At 41.5% G+C, this 20,477-nt stretch overlaps 1 protein-coding gene across 3 annotated transcripts in view; it reads right to left on the bottom strand.

Annotated features, from left to right (window-relative positions):
* The window catches only part of kcnip4a (potassium voltage-gated channel interacting protein 4a), a gene marked incomplete at both ends in the record, with an annotated part of 134,540 nt that overhangs the window by 82,025 nt on the left and 32,038 nt on the right, over positions 1-20,477 (bottom strand). The window contains one exon of one of the 3 annotated variants that reach the window (XM_083666711.1): positions 12,800-12,887. The exons of the other annotated variants lie outside the window; for them this stretch is intronic. Coding sequence (XP_083522837.1) covers positions 12,800-12,887 — 88 coding nt within the window. Of the gene's footprint in view, positions 1-12,799; positions 12,888-20,477 lie in introns of those variants that run through there. 3 annotated transcript variants of the gene reach the window in all.

The raw sequence follows: 20,477 nt of genomic DNA, 5'->3' as shown, positions 1-20,477 counted from the left end.
ACACACGCACACACACACACACACACACGCACACACGCACACACACATACACACACACACACACAAACACACAAATGCATGTACACTTTCTTCCCTACCACATTCATTAGTTCAATTGACACATCCTAATGGGTGCATACAAGCAGACTTTGTCACTGCAGGGATACAAGCAAGATCCTGTTTACACCTGCTTAGTGTTGACATAGACGGAGTGGTGTAAGTAATGGACCAGGACCCGCTGTCTCAGGAATGATGGAGAATGTGCTCTATTTTCTCCATGGCCATTCATGATGGGGGTTCATGAGGGAGAGTGAAGGATTAGACAGATTTATGGAGGGATAAGTGGGGGTCTCTGTCTGGGATTAATTTTAGTCCTGAGCAGTCATTCCTTCCCCCTGACCACAGGGCTCTGTCGCTGTGCCCTTCATACCCCTTTGGATAAGGTCACGCCTTGAATGCTTACCACACATACCACAAACACACACACACACACACACACACACACACACACACACACACACAAACACAAACATAAGCGAGCATAGACACCCACGCTAACTCACCATCTCTAAGGAGTGAATGCTCAGATGCATTCCCAGAAAATCTTAAATAACACTAGGTTACATATTAAACTAGGTTAATTTGCACAGTTGACTTCTTGAGCAGCTGTGCCACTTGGACAGAGGCGGCTCCTCAGGTGCTAAATAACTAATACATCATCTGAGTGATAGAGTCTCTGTGCACTCTCAGATACAATTTCATCATGTACCTGAATTAACATACAATATGAGCTCTCTGCGGTCTTTCTACCAGCTGGGATGCTGGGCAGACAGAGGAAGTGACTCAGTGTGTGTGTGGGTGTGTGTGTGTGTGTGTGTGTGTGTGTGTGTGTGTGTGTGTGTGTGTGTGTGTGTGTGTGTGTGTGTACTGCATTTTGGAGACCTTTGAGGGCCAGCTGGAGCTGTATGGGGCTGACTTTCACTCAATGGCACAGCAATGAGAGAAAAAAAACATGAGACTGATAGACAATTATGAAGTTAACAGAGAATAATTACAAAACAAAACAGTGTTTGCAAAGTCGGCCTTGATTTATACTTACACATATGTATTTCCTACTACAGTGCACCCCATGTATAGGATCACTGAAACCACAATAACTAAGATAATAGTCTCTGCATGGAAAAATCACAGTGCTGCATAATATAACCGCAGGTTGTGCACACAAGCACTACTGCAAGCTACAATCCATGACTCCAAACAAATGGAGATCCAATTTGCGTTGCGCACCACAAAGTTTAGTTGACATGGACGCTACTTTGGTAATTTCATTCAGCAAAGTTTCAGGAGCAAAGAGGATGAAGGCAGTTATCTGGCAATAAGTGGGTGGGATCAATTAATATTGAGACGAAGATGTCCCTCGCCAATCAGGATTTCACTGCGAATGTTGGAATGGATAGGTGGCTTTTGGCCAGCTCAACATTTTGGACACTGCCTTGCTGGGTTCTCACAGGGAAACATTAGGCATTGAGTGTTTTAGGAAATATAGCCTACAGAATTTAGTAATGCAAGATGGATACAGTAGGTTTACTTTGACATATTTGTACAGGATTCACTGTATGGTGGTATGAGAGATTATCCCAAACCACTGTTTGTGTTGGTTGGAGCCAATGCACCTAGAGGTGAAACTGTTTAGCAGAAGGAACAAAGCCTTAAATTAGTATCTCTCATACATTCTAGAACAAATGTTTATTTGTCCAACCCCAAAGTATCAAAGCTAGGAGAGGCAACATTTTCAATAATCAGTTAGAAAAGAAGAAACAGTAGAAGAAACTATAGTAGAAAGAAGAAACAGTTAAGTCAGTTGTCATTGAAGGCTTTCATTTACAAGACAGCCTCCATATGTTCATTCCTCTGTTCACTTAATCTTGGATATCATGATTGACATTCCATGAGGGCCATCAATGGCTTCGCTGAAGAAGCTTGTTCTATTACAGAATTCAATTTCACACAAAACCAACATTTCACGAGAGTGAAAGCATTTCCAATAAACTGTTGTGTGGTTGCTGAAATATTGTAGGACTCAATAAACCATTTCACGTTCAAAAGACAGACCTCGCCTCAAAAGCATTTTCTGCAATTTCCCAGAATTTCACATTACTGAAAATTGCATTTCTGCCCGGTGTATAAAACTCACATGATGAAATATGCCATTATATGAGAATGCATTAACAGTACTAAGTTACTACAGTTTCCCAGGACTCTGTTCTCCCACCTATCAGGGTGTATTGATTCCCCTTTGTTGCGGGAGAGCAGAGGCAGGACTTCAGTCCGGGAGTTAACCATGCGTGGAGAGGACATTGTCTCTCCCATCACAGGTCTGCCTGGGCAGAGGGGTTGTTTCTGGAACCCTAACAAGGCAAACTGAGAGAGGAAGGGAGAGAGAGAAAAAATGGGGTGAAGGGAGAGAAACATAGAGAGCAAGTAAGATGAGAGTGAGAAAGGCGACTTGAGAGAAAGACGATAGAGAACATGATACATGAACATTACTTTTTCAATCTAAGTTTACGACAGTAATGATTACTTGAATGTCTGCCAAAACACAAAGGCGAGGCACTGGGGTAAGGGCGTAGGCGCAATGTTAGAAGTAGGCAAAATGGTCCCCCTCAATCTATTATAAAAAATGCAAAAGAATGTTTTTTAAAAGAACGAGTCACCGGATTTGATGAGACTTTTATTTTGAAAAGGCCTCCGCTGTTGTCAACTGGTAAAGTGAGCACCCCACACACACACACACACACACACACACACACACACACTGCTTCGTTCTCTCTCCCAGTTATTACAAACAAACATTGCCAGTGTGTGAGTGAAATGGCAGCATTATTACTCAATTCAGCAGGTAAAGTAAACAAACAATAAGTTTAAGTACAAAGTGAATAAATGTGGATAAACAGGAGCAGCAATGGATGTGTCACCAAACTTAGCAGCTGACCTCACCACACCAGGCAAACTAGCTGGCAAATTTGAGTGCTTTCAGCTTAAATGTCTTTAACTTCATCACAGTGATTATGGATCATGAAGGTGTGTTGCATGTGTTAAAGCCTTTGCTTGGTGCGTTCATAATCATGACAGGAGATTGACAGCAATGAACAGACAGACAGGCAGAGAGGGAGAGAGAGAGAGGCCGTAAACCAGCAGGTAAGAGAATGAGAAGTGCCTCTCCAAGCTCATAGTTCATAGACTCATCTGTCATAGTGTGAATCAATCTGAATTATCATAAACAACCTCCTGAAATGAAATGATAGCTGCTTACTGTAAGTCCAGAGGGTGTATTGCATGTGTTGACTTCATGCAGGAGAGTGACACCCTACGACAGACAGACAGTCAGAGAGGAAGAGAGAGAGAGGCATCACACTGGTATTCAGTACATTCTGAATGGCCATGGCCCTAAAACTGATTGGACTGTACCCAGTAAGTGCCCCTCTGCAAGGCCTCCCTTAGCCTGTAAGTTGCTTCAATTGTAAGTTAACATTTGTCTGTATCCTTTTCTCAAAGTCACTAGAAATAAGCATTTAAAAGCTGTTTTTTAAAGAAACCTTCCAGGGGGGCAAGCCCCCAGACCCCCCATTGTCTAACTCACTCCTACGGCCTCTGGTAGTGGCACGAGTCTTGGAGGGGATAAAATAAGGAGAATAAAGAACACAAATCAGTCACAAACAAATTAAGGTGCCTCTGTTGTCTGTGATCTAAAAGGGCAAAGTCTTGCCTTCGCAGTTGTTCAAAGTCGTTCTGCTCTGGTCTACTGGCCATGTTTCTCTTCACGTTATTATCTAATAATGAACCTGGTTTATTGCTCAGGTTTTTTCAATTTGGCTCCACTGCAGCACTGACACCTAGGCACAAGTGGTTTGCTGGGTCCCAGACATAAAATACAGAGGTATCCAATACACAAAGCTTCTCCCTCAACCATGCCCTCCAACGCTTCTAAAAATAAAATACCCAGCCATTCTTTCCACTGAAAGGGACTCTCATTTACAAACATTAGTGCAAATGGGAAAACTGATTAGGTTTGCTATAAGGGCTAAATTGGAATGGACTGCAGGCATGAATAACTGGGGGGCATAGCCTAATGCAAATGGGAGAAAAAACAATGACTTCTGGGTTCCTAGAGGGCCTGATGAATTATTTGATTGTATTGCAGCTGTGCCTATCACAGACACACAAAAATCAACCTTTGCCAATAGAAATGTCTCATGCTTTTTGCAACCTTCCCGATAATAAAAATAATACTGTAATATGTAAACATGGATTCATCTGTTTCTCAGAAATTCAATCAAAAGGTCATGCGTGACCAAACTAGGTAATCACATTTCTAGTATAAACAAGTACATTTTATTTGTCTATTTATCTTATCTGAAACCAGGTTACTGATTTAAACTAAACATGGTCCAATGTCTAATTATGATGGCATTATGATTTTACATGGTTTATGATAACACAGATTATACTTATTATCATATCAATGCAGTGCACTTACAGGCTCTAACTTTGGCAGCATTGAAAGAACCCTTGGGAATTGTCTCACCTACAGTAAAATAGATTCATATGCAATAAAGAATGAAATATGCACACATTAATGAACAAGTAATAGAATGTACTGTACTGTGTATTAAACTAGAGGTGCGGGGGCATAGACACAATAATATCTCCAGCTCAAGTCCCTCGACACAGTGAGCTGTAATCACTTCTCTCAACCCTGAGGGTGACATTAATATGACAAGCTCATCATTATCTAATTATTAATTGTACATCTAATTAATAACATGGTACTCAACCATGGGGTTGGGGAGTTGATGTACAATGAATGCTGAGCCACCAGAATCCACTGGCATATACAAGATTTGTTTTAGCACATATGAGCATGTTTGGAAGGTCTTATTCACATTATTGAATGACTTCAGCTTCTAATTCATGCTCAATGTAAAAGTTGCCCTAAACTACATACATATATATATATATATATATATATATATATATATATATATATATATATATATATATATATATATATATATATATATATATATAGATAGATAGATAGATAGATAGATAGATATATAAGCTTACCTTAGTGGCCCACTCATTAGGGGAGTGAAACAATTTCTGAGCTTGGCTTTGATATGAATGGTAAAGTTTATTCACTGATGTAGCATGTGACATTTATTTTCCAGTGTGACACCATACTCTCTCCACTTTTTTCATAGTAGGTCCCTGTTATTGATGCCTGTTTTAGACTAGGGATTGTTTTTCTCGCCCCAGCCTCTGGTGGCTACAGTGGCAGACATCCCACTGGGCATTCACAGTCAGAGGGAGACTCTAGTCTCCGCCAGCCTGAGGGATGAGTTGTTTGGACGTCTGTGGAGTCTGATAACCCTTGCGGCGTGCCCGCTGCCTGGCATAGGGCCATGCTGGGCCAGGAATCCATGCCACTCTGCGTCTGATGGACACAAAGGAGCGGTAACCATAGGAGGACAAGGACACCTCAGGTAACAAAGCGGCAGTGAATTAGACCTGCCAGGGCCCTGATATGGATACAGATTTCACAATCGGACCTCTTCCTTCATCAATGCCAAAGGCAGTGAACTGTGAGAAAGGGATCAGGTAGAAAGGTTAGTACTCATTTGGAGCTGTTGTTGAGACGGATACTCTCTATTTTTTAAATATTATTCCATTACTGTATGTATGGAGTTGGATGAGGAGGGTGCCTTGAATTGATACTATTACTATTACTAAACTAAACACTTAAGACATTACATGAGTCATGTAACCTTGTGTTATGCCCCTTGTGTCATTTTACCTGTGTAAATAAAGGGTGAATAAAATAAAATGTCTTTGTATCAAGACTCAAGGTGAGATGAAAGGGTCATCAATGTAGAATACATACTGTAGCTCTCACCTGTGATGGTTGTATGTATCCTACTTTCTCTGCTTTGTCTGCAAGGGGACATTTGTGTCTGAGGTACTAAGTCTAATTTTGATTCAGGGTATTCAGACACATTTCTCAGAGAGAGGGCTTGGTGAAGAAAGCTTGTTCCATGAACACGAGATTGGCTATACAGAGATATTGTTTAAAGTGTAAATGTATCTAGGTTATCAACAATAAAATATGTCCTGGCAATTAATTTAAGGACATCTATTAAGGACCTCTATTAGAAATAATATTCACTTGCTTCAAACAAGGCCATCCAACTCTGCTCAACTTCAGATCTTGCTACTGTACCATGCGCACTGACATGTTACCATTGCCTGTAATACACATGGATGCATCTCAGGTAATCAAGCAGATGCCATATCAGTCCACTTGAGGTTGACAGGAAAGGTATACAACTGACACTGCATGTCTTATCCTAATAATGTAGCCTAAACCAAATGGAGAAATAATGTATTATATTAAACAAGGCAAGACTTTGTTCTGCTTTTGCTGTTAAACACTGTCATCTGTGCCATTTCTGTTTAAGGCAAAGCAGAATATTGCAACTTAATCAACATTGCATTTATTCATGAATACAATAGTATTACTACAGGTTACAGTAAGATGCTACAGTACTCCATTTAGAGTATATGTGCAGTCTATGTGGCTTATCATTCGCATTATCAGGGCAATAATCTGTCCCTCAATGTCAGCAAAATTAAGGAGGAGGGGGGGCACGCCCCAATCCACATCGGTGGAGAGAGTCAGCAGCTTCCGGTTGTATCACCACCTGGTACGGCAGCTGTACCGCCCTCAACCTCAAGGCTCTGCAGATGGTGGTGAAAATGGCCCAGTTCATCATGGGTCGTGAGCTCCCAGCTATACAGGACATCTACTCCGAGAGGTGCAAGAGGAAGGCCGGGAAGATCATCAGGGACTGCAGCCACCCCAGCCACGGTCTGTTCTCTCTATGACTTTCTGGCAAATGGTACCAGAGTATCCAGACCCAGATTACCTCGCCCCCCCCCCCCCCCAGTTCCACATCTGCACTACCTGTGCATACCAGTGTCACCAGTGACATTCTCCAATGACATTGCACATTTGCACTGTCTCACACAATACTACTACTGCTACTGCCCACCCCACTATTGTTGTTGTGTTTCTGCTACTAAATACTTGTGCTACTTTATGCTATTGTTTTCATTATTATTATTATTACTACTCGTTGCACTGTTGAGGAGCTAGCTTGCCCTAAGCATTTCATTGCATCGTCTACGGCTGTATTCTGTGTATATGACAAATAAACTTTGATTTGATTTGATTTGATTTATCTATAGTAGTGGGCTGTCTTAAGAGGTACTCCTAATCAGCATTCCGCATCCCAGTGGGTAAGACAGTCAGTGGAGTTCAACAGTGAGCCTACTCTGGCAACACGGAACAGGCACATGTCTACATCACGGTGTAGACATTTCAACCTATTCTGCCAGCAGGTATCAAATATTCAGTGTTTGGTCAGGGATTATGGGCTTTGAGTGCGCTGTCTGCAGAGGACAGTTGGAACCTGACCTGCTAATAGCAGTCAGGAAACCAAAGAGAAGTAAACAAACACAGGCCCCACGTCACGTAGCATGCACACACACACAAGCACACAGGCACACACACAGGCACACCGGCACACACACACATACACACATGGGCGTGTGGAGACACCCGCGCTTGGAGAAAACCATGCTTACAAATGCATAACAGTTTCACACACATAGAGATACATCCTTTACTTGCTCACAAACCTTGCAAACCTACTATAGTAAGTTTGTCTCCACAAGCCACTGCCAACACACATCTTATACTGAAAAGAAGAAAGGTATGTTTGTCTACCACCACAAGACACATTTTGCACTGCAGGTTCCACATAGCTTGAGCTTAATTGGCATCACTTTTTGGCTACTGAGAGAGGTAACACTACTCAACACTTTTCCATTTTGAAGAGCAGGAAGGGAATATTACTATTGGCAGATATGACACTATTTGCATTAACAAGCTAAATCAGATTACTTGAAATCAATTGGAGCCCATTTAACTGCTTATGAAAGCATCCTGCCCTGTCTATTGGTGCACCTCTTCCTCTTGATAACGCAAGGCAAAAAAGTTGCAGTCCAAAGAAAACTTTCCCAGGTAAAGTATTTTTAACTGATTCAATAACAGGAAAAAAAAATAAAAACAGGGGCATCTTTACTGTCTAGTTACAGATGGGGGAAGACAATGTTCCAGAATCAGAGCCAAGTGTCTGAGCCTGTCCTGCTGAAAATGGATGATGCATTACAGAAGCTGCCACCGGTGACAGGTGAATGCTCAGGAGGCAGCAGTCTGGGGGGGGGGGGAGTCTGATCTAGAGCAAATGACAGACTTACTGCATACTGTAGCATTGGGCAGTGGTTGCATAGAGAAAAAGAGGAAATGTATAGAAAGGTATAGAAGGTGGGGAGATATTGACATGATGACAGATTAAATTACCATGCTTAAGTGAACTGTGTAAATCACACAAACTGTGTAAATTTCTCTCTCTCTCTCTCTCTCTCTCTTTCTCTCAATGCAATCTGAGGGGGGGAGGTGTGAAGGTTTCCCTGGGTGCTTACTGTGGATAAATCTATGAAGTTTTAATATATTTAGGAGTGATGACAGGCAGGGTTGTTCTGTTTTATGGCCAGAGAACCTGTGGCTACAATTCTGATTTGTTTTCCCCCCTCCCAGAGGATTTTTTCTGCTGAAAAATTCAGGGCCTGCTAGGCAGTGGTGTGAACATAGAAAGTGTCATGAATACAAATTGAAGCGCTAGCCTACTGTATCAACAGTAGTGTGCTCACTATTGTCTTGCTTCTGTCTTAGTCTGACTAAATCTATAGAAGCTGCATCTGTTTCTGAACTGTGAACATGCGTATATAAGCATGTTCCTGGTTTGTAATGTAATTTCAGTACAGTGAAAACAAGTATTGTAAGTACTCATTGCTACACTGCAATTATAGTAATAGCCTTTGCCCTAACCCTGATCCTACACTCTAGAGTGTAAATACAGTCTGTCAATGACAAATTACATGTGCAGTGTTGCCATAACATGTACACACAACCACGTTACATCACGAACATGAAATGGAACACAAGATGCATGGGTTTGCCTTGAAAGTAAGTGATCAATGAAGCAGGGCTGTTCTAAAACAATGGGCTGTTCTAAAACAAACTCCATTAAAATGCTCCGGTAATTTACCTCATCTATCATTCTACTCCCCTCATCGCACAGATGTGACCATTGCTCTGGTCAAAACTATATGATTTTAATCATGTAAATTCTCTCGGAAATACATTTGTGATTGTCATAAAGCCATGGATTCACTGAAGTGAAAATGCCAATGTGGGTCTAATGGGTGAATGATAATGGGTTGTATCATCCTGCACTATATACAATATGTACTGTATGGTTGGGAAGCGCATGATCTTCTTGTTGTGTCTAATCATCTTGATTTGCTTTTGGCCATTACATTCACATTACACAGAAGATGTTTCTCATCCAAGTACACTACATGATAAACTTTTTCATTAAGATTCCCTTTCTAAATGACTAAACATCACAGTAGCTAGATGCTACGTCATTACATAAGGAAACTGGTTTTAAACAATCTGAAATGGAGTACTTAGTCAGAATGTATTTTTCTCACCTTGATCTAAGTACATCATCATACAAAAACATTTGGGGTCATATTGGTACTTTGCATTCCCATTTTATTACCAAAACGATTAAAAGGATATTTTTGATGCCCCAATTTTAGGTTTGGATAGAGGGAGGCAAAGTAATGCTCCATTGGCAACACTAAAATTGGCTTCCAATGGAGCGAGCTTAGTTCAGGCAGGACACTCTGAGTCAGCACTAGCGTTCTGTCAGGTGACAGACCAGCTGTCATGCACATATGCACCTGACACATGGTAACCTACAGATTGATATAGGGCCTATTTAAGTGATCAGTCTACACACCTCTCTGTAGCCTACAATAATGTTGCTAGTATTGTTGGTTGTTACTGTGGTATTATAGTGTTGCTATTGTTTCTGTCCCTCCTCCAAACCCAGCCTCCACTTACTTGGTTCTGCCCAGTCTTCATCTGTCCGAGGGATTTACAGATATATGGGTTCCTTGCCCATGTCATATACATGTATGTATTGTGGTCATTATAACTCCCAGGCAGGAAGCTCTCATCTCAAAAGAGCGGAGCCATGCAAATACGCCAAGCCTAAAATAGTATTTCCATTTTATATCAATAAATGGTTGAACGAAGGCGTGAGTGTTCCTGACTGAAGTGGATATAGTGGTCAATAACAACGTTCAGTTTCTACCAGTCAGCAGGCTTACAGGAATTGGGCCTCCTCCCAAGGGAAATATGGCTGGTCTATTTATCTATACTTATCAATAATTAATATGTTCCTTGTTATCCTTATTGTGTTCCTTGTTGAACAACACTACAAGGATAAATCCTATGCACTATAAGCAAACAAGTATATGAAAGAAGTACAATACTGCATAAATCTGATATGAGCATGGTCTCTTATCACTTATAACAAAGCGTATTGGAGGTTTATAGTAAATCACACCGTGCATGTTACTGTCCAAGAGTTAGAGGAAGGTGAAGAAGAGGCAATGGTGCCTAACATGTGACCACATTCACCTGTTAGTATGGAAAACCTCTGTGCCTTTTGGTGAGGTGATGTTTGTCCATGCATGGTCTCACCATGAGACGTGTAATTGGGTTGATAGGCCCCTCTTATTAAGTCCAGGCTGCTCATTGGTGGAGCACACCTTTGACTTCACACTGAAAGGCAGCCCATTTGGATCATTCACATATGACACCTCTTTTCAAGATCAGATGTAGGACATTATTAACAGTAGCTGCCACCAGATATTACCAAATGGTCAAAATCCAACTGTGAAGGAGTACTAACCTCCCCATTAGTATCCCCCTTATCTAAATCTATGTTGGCAAACACTTAAACAAACCATTATCATGTGTATATTTTCAGGGTTTTGGAGAAGCTACTCATCTAAGCATTTTCAGTCCCAACATACCAGTCTAGAAGATTAAAATTTGCCTCTACAAATCATTAGCATTTTGATTTAGCACCTCTCCAAGGTTTAGCACCACCTTACACACATGTGATGAGGCAATCAACAAGCTTCACAGCAGTGAAGCTAAATTAATATAATAACAAGACAATGCCATTATGCCACATACACAAGCCCATAGAGTCCATACAGACAACAATGCACTCACGTGTTACTGTAACAGACACTAGTGTCTTGTGGTGCAGAGCATGAAACAGTACAGTAAAACCCAAGAATTACCATTCGCACCATGAAATGAATAATGGATAGAACTATGTGGACACTGCATATACAAGTATCATATGGAAGACATCCCCTCTACCTGCTATTGTATGTAACCTTTGTTTTGTATTGAACCTGTCACAGTGTAATCTGCCATAATCCGATATAATCCCACATGTAATATTGTTAAATCCCATTGTTTTATTATACTACTATTACTTCCAGTAAATACATCAAACTACGGAGATGCAGAACCAACTCTGGACTAATCAACTCGTCTGGAAACATTCTACAGAATCACCACACCAAAAATAAATCTACAGTATGCACTTTGTCAACATGTGACACGATTGTATGTTTAAATGTGTAATAAAAATATGTTTAAACAAATGAATTACAGTAGCTGGTTGGTTGAGCAATAGCTATACCTGATGCTGTTAAGAGATAGATACAACACATACACATACTGCAAACATACAGTTGATCAATGTCACTTTGTCACTCGATTACATTTTTTCACAAACTCAAACTTTACAGTCATTTTCAATGACCATGAAAATCCAATGCATATGCATATGCATATACTACGACAAACAGTGTAACAAACATGAACAAATAAATGTACTGGAAGCAGATTTTTCAATAGGCTTTAACATAGGGTATTGCAAGTGAAAGACTGCTTCAACTATTGTATTGTTATTGTTAGGGTGGTTAAAATAGAATGAATGTGCTCAACTCTAATGACAAGATTGATCAATGACATACTGTATACAATAGAAAATATCATTTGTCTTTAAACTGAGTAAATATTCTCAATGACTGTGGCACTGTCATGCTGCATTACATCGCAGGCATTCTGGAAGGATTGTATACTACTGGCAATGAGTGGCATATTTTCAGGCACCTGTCCACTGCAGCGGTAATCAGGTGAAGTTTTTTGTTTGTTTTCAGTTCCCTCCCACTCTCCTTCTTTTTGTTTGTTTCTGTTTTACACTCTCATTCCCTCTATTTGTCTCTATTCTTTCTCTCTCTCTCTCTCCATGTCTCTGACACACACACACACACCCACACACACACCCACACCCACGCATACACACACCTGCAGCATGTAATAAGCCCACACAACTCTGGCATTTTTCAGTGTTCTCTGGCTTGTCCCAAAGTCATGCATGTATACATATGCTAAATACCATGAGGCATGGCCAGTAACAAATTGTCTCGACAGTTCTAAGCCTCTGTTGCATGCTTTCCACGGACTATATTTTATAGTATTAAGGAGCAAGTCACCATAAATGAGCAAGTTAGGTGTAGCAGCTAAGAGTACAGTATGAAGAAAGCAGATAGAACCACTTCTCTGCCAAAATTACAAGAACTCCACAGCAAAAGGAGGGAGCAAAATCTGACAGTAGGACACATAAAACATTTTTAAAAACTTGTCTTTTGAATTCCCATGAAACTTTACCTGTGTTAAGAGTCCCTGTGATGAGTCTGAACAGGTACTGGGCAAACTTTAGGATTTCCCTCTTGCACCTTTTCCTGCAGTTGCTCATGTTGGCTCTGGGGGTCAACAAGAGGGGGACACCTGTCAGTGCTTAATCCTTGGAGGGGTTCTTCTGACTCAGACAGAGAAGAACTTGACACTCTACTCTCCTCTCCTTCTCCTCCACTCCACTCCTCTCTGTGGCTGCGTTGTTCTCTCCGCCCCGGCGTGGCCCTGGTGTGTGTGTGAGTGTGTGTGTGGAGCGCCAGCTCATGTGTGTGTGAAGAGCACTGGGAGGCTCCTCTATTGTGCTTGTATCAGGGCTCCACTACGCTCTTCAACACTGGGACGCTCTGCGCTCTGTTGTCAGGTCATTAATACAGTATTTCCTCATTGGTGGTTTACCTCCGGGTCCCTGTGGGGAAGCTTTTTCTCTCTTTCTCCTTATTCTACAGTAGCTATCTCTCCTTGCTTTCTCTGTACAGTGGCTTTTATCTCTCTCGCTCTCTCTCTCTCTCTCTTTTACTACAGAGGCTTTTCTATCGCTATCTCTGTTTTTTGTCTGTCTGTACAGTCTCTCTCTCTCTCTCTCTCTCATACTACGCCGGCTGCTCACTCTACTCAGCACCATCTGTGGATGTTTTGCCTTCACTGGCGGCTGCCAGGGAGGCGGGGCCAATTTGACCCTGGGGAGGAGGAGAGAGGAGAGGAGGAGGAGGAAATAAAAAGAAAGAGGAGGAAAGAGAGAAGAGGAGAAGGAGAAGGAGAAAGCTGTGGAGGAAAGTGTCCACCTCAATGAATCAGCAATGACAGCTGATTATGGGTATGTCACATGATATGTCACGGCACACTACAACCTTGAGTGACGGTGATGGACAGTGTTCATGGAATAAAATTAGCTCCCAGTAGAGAGGGAAAGGAAGCATGAAAGAGGGGTAGCTGAAAACTAAGGTATAGTGGGCAAGGAGAAAGAAAAGAGATGGAGACAGAAAGAAAGAAAGTAGGTTGGGAGAGGGTCAGAGTGAAGGGATGATAAGAGACGGAGAGCCAAGGTCGGAGTTGATTGAATGACTGACAGGCTGTGCCCATCATATTTAAGCTTGCTTAAAATAGCGCCAGAGCTAGGGTATGATGACATCATGACCGAACGAGCACATTAGCTTCTCTGCTAATTTGCCTTTACCTCAATTACTCACATCGATCAATGCCAAGGTTCCCCTTCTTAACTCAAACACCATCAACTCCTCAGTATATCATTTGTGATGCTTCACCATCAATTTTAAAAACTAACCATCTTTTTTTCCATGGTATTATTTCAACCCAGTCACATGGGCACCATTGGCATGGTGGCATGGAACTTCATTCATTATGTGTCCATATGGGGCTGGTGCATTCAGGTATGAAATAAGGTTGGTTGAAATATACTGTGAAATGAGGCTAGTATTCGAGAGGTAATTCTGTACAGGCAGGCCTATTTTGGGAATCTCACTCTGAGTGGAGCTTTTTCCACAAGTGTCGTTGTCTCTGAAGATTCCGACCTTGACACTTTTTCCAGCGCATGATGCTGACGAACAAGGTTTCTGGACAGAGATGAGGAGCACTGGGATTGTTTCCAAAGAAAGAAAAGAGTGTTTGGGGGAAATTAAGACATACTCAAGGATACAAAGCATGGATATACTGTTACAGGCTCACTTAACCCAGACCCTACTACAGTCAGTCTTAAATTGTCTCAGGTAGAAACACCATCTCCCTGTAGCCCTATAGCTGCTGCTCTTGTGTGTGTGTGTGTGTGTGTGTGTGTGTGTGTGTGTGTGTGTGTGTGTGTGTGTGCGTGTGTGTAGGAGGAGGAGTTGTCTATTATTTTGCTCTGAGAGTACACCAATCCCACCATGGAAGACTTGGGTTGAGCATCTGTGCAACTCTGTCACCTCTCACCCAGCCTCTGGTTTCCAATTCCATCCATGTTTCCAATAAACAAAAGGGGTCCAGGGCCCCTTAAAAGTCTATGTGAATTCCATCACAGTTATGATTCACTGCAGTTACACAGGGGTATTCCGAGGTCATTCCATTGTGTTATGCCTTCTGAGTACTTCAAGTGAAATGAGTTCAATGGGGTTTGTTACACTGAAAATACCCAGTTGAGCAGATGGTCAACATCTCTTCACACCTGTCTGAGCCATTAGCAGAAATAACAACAATTACTCAACAATATCTCCATATCTCCAATATCTCCATTCTATGATCGATTGTCCTCATTTGACGTATGATCAGTAATGGTTGACCCAGCAAACTAGTAACTGTTTTCATAGATCACTCTAATGGCTTCTTCTGTATCTCGTGACACGTGTGATGTATGCAACACATGATCACATTCCAAGCCCATATACAGTAAGGCCTGCCTGAAGACGAGTCATGTTTACCTTCACAGAAATTCTAACAGCTCTGATAGCACACATCATTACAGGTGCAGTTGTTGAAAGGGTCAACACCTGCACCTGTAAGCTACTGTTTTGTTGAAATTGTTCCAAATGTGCAAGTTTACTCATTTGAACCTTTAATCCTATCATAGCAAAGCCTCAGTTAAATTAATTTGCACTGTATGCATACATTGCCTACATCAAAGTTATATTCTAGCTCTTGGAGCCTTGACTAGGCTATTGGGCTAGCCAGCTATGAAGCTCAGAGTCTCCCCTACCGAGTGCCTTTGAGTCTATCAGACGGGATTGGTTTCTAAAGCATGGCCTGGTTTTAACCCTCCTCCTGTAGAGAGGAAACCAGAACCTGCAGGGCTGTGGACATGGTGCACCACTGAAATATTAACAATATGACCTTGGCCCTGTACCCTCCCAGACTGAGAAGGCCAAGGGAATATTACCCATGAGTCTGACTGCTATAAGAAAGGAGAAGCCAGGGGGCAGGAGAAGAGAGTGGGTGGGAGAGGGAGAGGAGTCAGGGTTGGACATGAAGGGAAAGGAAAGATTTAACTACTGTAGAAGCAAAAAGAAAAAGTCCCAATGAATATAAAGAATCCACTGATGGATGGTTAGACAGACAGATTTCAAGGTCCAAAATATATATCCTAGAAAGTATACAGTATATTCTATACAGTATGCTTCCCTAAGACAATTTGAACCACTAAGCAACATATACGCCCCCAAAAATTGAACATGCTGCTGAAAAGGTGGAGAAAACTGACAAAACTTGAAATGAGTTGCTCTAGTGGGCTTGACCCCTACCATATTGATTATTTTCACCAAAACAGTCACTTACCCAGAACAGTTTGGATGTGTTTTGATTTTGCAATTCAGACTGAACTGAATTGCACTTCTGTGCTTTTCTCAGTAATGGCATCGACTGAATTGACCGTGACACATTGAAGTGGCCAGTTCCCTGGCGGTAATATCCCAGAGCATCCTGGAGAAACGTTTATTTTCTAAAGGTGAAATAAGAACTTTTCACTTTGCCTTCTGCTGACAGGGACAATGTGAGGTGGTCCCCACTCTGTGATATCTTGACCTATTCATTGATTCTTCTGGGGACAAAATGAAAGGCTGTGCCGAGGGAAAGACGGCAACCATCACCACTAAGGATGATCGCTGTCATCTAGAGAACCAAATAGAATAGCTCAGCAACAAAGAAAAAAAAGACATCAAAAAGGAAGAAATAATTCAGTAACTGACAATATTGTGGCAATACGTCACTTTATTCTGAACGATACTAGCCAAAAAAATAAGAAATATCCAAGTCATTGAGATCAAGAAAGAGAAACTTACAAGTTTATGTAAAAGCAGCAAAAAGCTGGAAAAAAGTAGATCATCTCTGACTTTGAGAATCAGTTACAAAAGGTGTAATTGTGTACAACAGCTGTGCATTTTCTGAGTATTTCAGAAAATGCTCATCTACTGGGATTTTCACGCACAAGCATCTCCAGGGTTTACAGAGAATGGTCCGAAAAGGAGAAAATATCCAGTGAGCGGCAGTTCTCTGGGCGAAAATGCCTTGTTGATGCCAGAGGTCAGAGGAGAATGGCCAGACTGGTTCAAGATGATAGAAAGGCAACAGTAACTCAAATAACCACTCGTTACAACCAAGGTATGCAGAAGACCATCTCTGAATGCACAACATGTCGAACCTTGAAGCAAATGGGCTATAGCAGCAGAAGACCACACCGGGTGCCACTCCTGTCAGCTAAGAACAGGAAACTGAGGCTACAATTCACATGGGCTCACCAAAATTGGACAATAGAAGATTGGAAAAACGTTGCCTAGTCTGATGAGTCTCGATTTCTGCTGCGACATTCAGATGGTAGGGTCAGAATTTGACATAAACGACATGAAAGCAGGGATCCATCCTGCCTTGTATCAACAGTTCAGGCTGATGGTGGTGGTGTAATGGTGTGGGGGATATTTTCTTGGCACACTTTGGGTCCCTTAGTACCAATTGAGCATCGTTTAAACGCCACAGCCTACCTGAGTATTGTTGCTGACCATGTCCATCCCTTTATGACCACAGTGAACCCATCTTCTGATGGCTACTTCCAGCAGGATAACGTGCCTGTCACAAAGCTCAAATCATCTCAAACTGGTTTCTTGAACATGACAATGAGTTCACTGTACTCCAATGGCCTCCACAGTCACCAGATCTCAATCCAATAGAGCACCTTTGGGATGTGATGGAACGGGAGATTTGCATCATGGATGTGCAGCCGACAAATCTGCAGCAATTGCGTGATGCTATCATGTCAATATGGACTGCTGTATTTTGTACAATTTGCAGTCAACCAATAGCTTTCTTTGGTAGACCAGACAGGAGAGTGTTACAGTAATCAAGCCTGCTAGTAATAAAAGCATGCATTAGTCCCTCAGTGTCAGCCTGGAAGAGGAAAGGTTGCACCTTAGCAATGTTCCTGTCTCAAAACTCTATAACTCTGTATTCAACTATATTGATAATTATTTATTTTTTTTAATTTCTGAGTGTATTGAAAATGAGTCCTAAAGATGGAGAGGGACCCTTACGACAGTAGTGTGGCCAATCAATGCCTAACTACCCCATAAATCATGGGAATAATGGTGTTTCTGCTCTTAGCTCAGTGGATCAAGTTAGCATTCTGGGAATTAGCAAGGTGATTGAGTTCCAGTCAAAGTAAAGTGGGCTCAAGGATCAGGTTTACAGTAGGTCAGCTCAATGCTCAAAAGATACAACCCCATTAAGGACAGATAACCCAGAGTTACTGTACTCGATGTTGACCAGGGGTGTAAGAAAGGGCTTAAAAGAAAACATGGCTTCCCTTCTGCCTGAAATGACATCTCTCCTGAAGAAAGGGGCAGATCTGTTTTCTATTATTGCAATAATTCTTATTCCACTATAGTGTTATTATATTAAGTGCAGACATTCATCATTAAATACTGATGGGTCTTTAAAGAGGGCAACGCCTTTTCAGTTAAATTGTGTGTCTGACGTTATTGTGGAAAGAAACTAACATTGCTTTAACAATTGTATATATGTGTATGTTCTATACTGGTGCCAGTAAATGCCTTGACATATCGTATAGAGAAAAAACATACTGTAAGACTTGAATACATCTATCCACAAGGAGTTCCTTTCCTCCAGTATAGGTGTTAAATGCTCGATCATGTAACCTCAAGTACTGAACATGACACTTATTTTCAATAATGCTTCAAAGGTCAATGTTGCAGGGCACCGTCACCCTCACAGCAGATCATTCACCCTCACGTGACAGATGGTTCATATCAGCATGGCTTTAACCCTGACACTCTACAACCCCTGGGGCGTGCTTCGCCAGTGCTTTATGAGTGAAAACCGCTCCCCAATTAAAATGAAACGTTTCCAGGAAAGGTGATGAAGACCATGTCTATCAAGCAACCTTGGTAGGCGAGCTGTTAGCTGTGGGGCTATACTGAGCTCTTCCAACAGAGCAGTGCTGCTGGAGGTACTTTGAGTTAATGTGGGGAACCATTTCAGAGATAAGCCAGGTAAATATCATGTAATGTTAGCTATATGCTTCCCTAAGTGGAAAGGCATATAATGTGTTCCCTTATGTTTATTAGGGTTAGATCTAGGGTTAATTTGAGTCTAATGACCATTATGGGTAACACAACACATCAAGTTTCCCTTATGCCTGTGTAGAATTGTTATTACTTCAGTAATAACGGAGTAAATCTGTATTAACATGTTGCAATTGCTATTCAATTGCATACTGTAACAATTGTGTTGAGCTCTCTTAACTGTCATTACTATACAGTTACAAAGCAGTTACTATACATTGTTGCATGTTAATACAATGTTGTTACTAAGGTGATTACAGTGTTAGTACACAAGTATAGGTGCAACTCAATGAAAATTGTGACCCAGTGATTATTAAGGTACAGTGTGTTCACCAAATACCACATTTACAATAATGATGGTATGATTTAGTATGCAGAGTTTCAACCAGTGAGTCGCATTTAATTCTGAGCATATGGCAGTTGTCAGGACGTATTTTGACACTGCTGTATTACTAATGCTTCTCATATCTAGACAACCACTGCAGTCACTGTTAATTTGCATTCGCCTCCATGTCTCAGCAACCAGGCAAGCTCATTTGCAAAAGGTTATTTCATTACAGGAAATTGATATAATCCCCAACAGTACAAACTTGGGGTACTTAAGCTCACAAAGAAGTGAAAGAGTCGATGAAACCCCTTCCTCCTAGTGGGAACGAGTAGAGTATATCAGTGTCATTGCACCTTGGACGTCCTGTCGATGTTTTATCTCCTCTGCAGTATCTGCAGAGGCTATTCTGTGGGATGAAGGGTTTGGAACAAAACACAGATAAGGCTGACTTGTGTACTGTCCATTTGTCCATCTCAAAAGAGGCCCGTAATGGACTATTATCTTATGTGAAACTTTAGCTTTGGAAAAGTACTCTGGCTCGGAACGAGAGAAAAGAAGACTTTTGCATGGCCCCCCTACAAAGATACATAAATGCTCTACTTCTTCCCTCTTCCTTTCGATATCTAAGACAAATTAGACAGCCAAAAATGATGATGGTTCGCAAAAGCAGCACTTTATGCATCATATAGTTTCTCTTTTAACTTTAGGGTAGAATGCAGAGACCAATGTGAACTGCCTCTGCTTTCTAGAGCATCGTTGAGAGGGGTGAGTGTCAACGCAGATGTCTACAATGTGCTCTACATTGGGTACAGCTGGGTAGGAACATCCCAAAGGCCAGAGCTCGGTTTAGTCACTGGCCACTGAGCAGTCAGCCTGCCAAATTACACCCAATTTTGGAAGAGTAGCCAAAGATAATAAACCACACAGCCATTCGAAAAACCTGGCACAAAAGTACCACTAGAAGCATGATTTTAACATAAGAATTTATCAATAAATTCCATATGTGTCTGTATAAAATCTGTTATACGCAGTATTTTGTCCAAGGTGGTGACTTTCCTCAAAAGCTTCATGGAGGAGAACAAATCTTTGAAGTGTCTCATAGTGAGTTGTAAATGTAATGAAGACATCACTGAAAAAGACAGCCTCTTTGTCTAGACTGGGGCCAAATGACAAATGAATTAGGGGGCAGACAGAGAGAGTCCAGGGGAGAGTAAGACAGATACATGGAGGGATTGAGAGAGAGAGTAATGAAGACCTAAGGGCAGGA

The sequence above is a fragment of the Argentina silus genome (assembly GCF_951799395.1).
Source record: "Argentina silus genome assembly, chromosome: 1".
In the NCBI taxonomy this organism is placed as follows: domain Eukaryota; kingdom Metazoa; phylum Chordata; class Actinopteri; order Argentiniformes; family Argentinidae; genus Argentina; species Argentina silus.
This window is presented reverse-complemented; position numbering and strand designations above follow the sequence as displayed.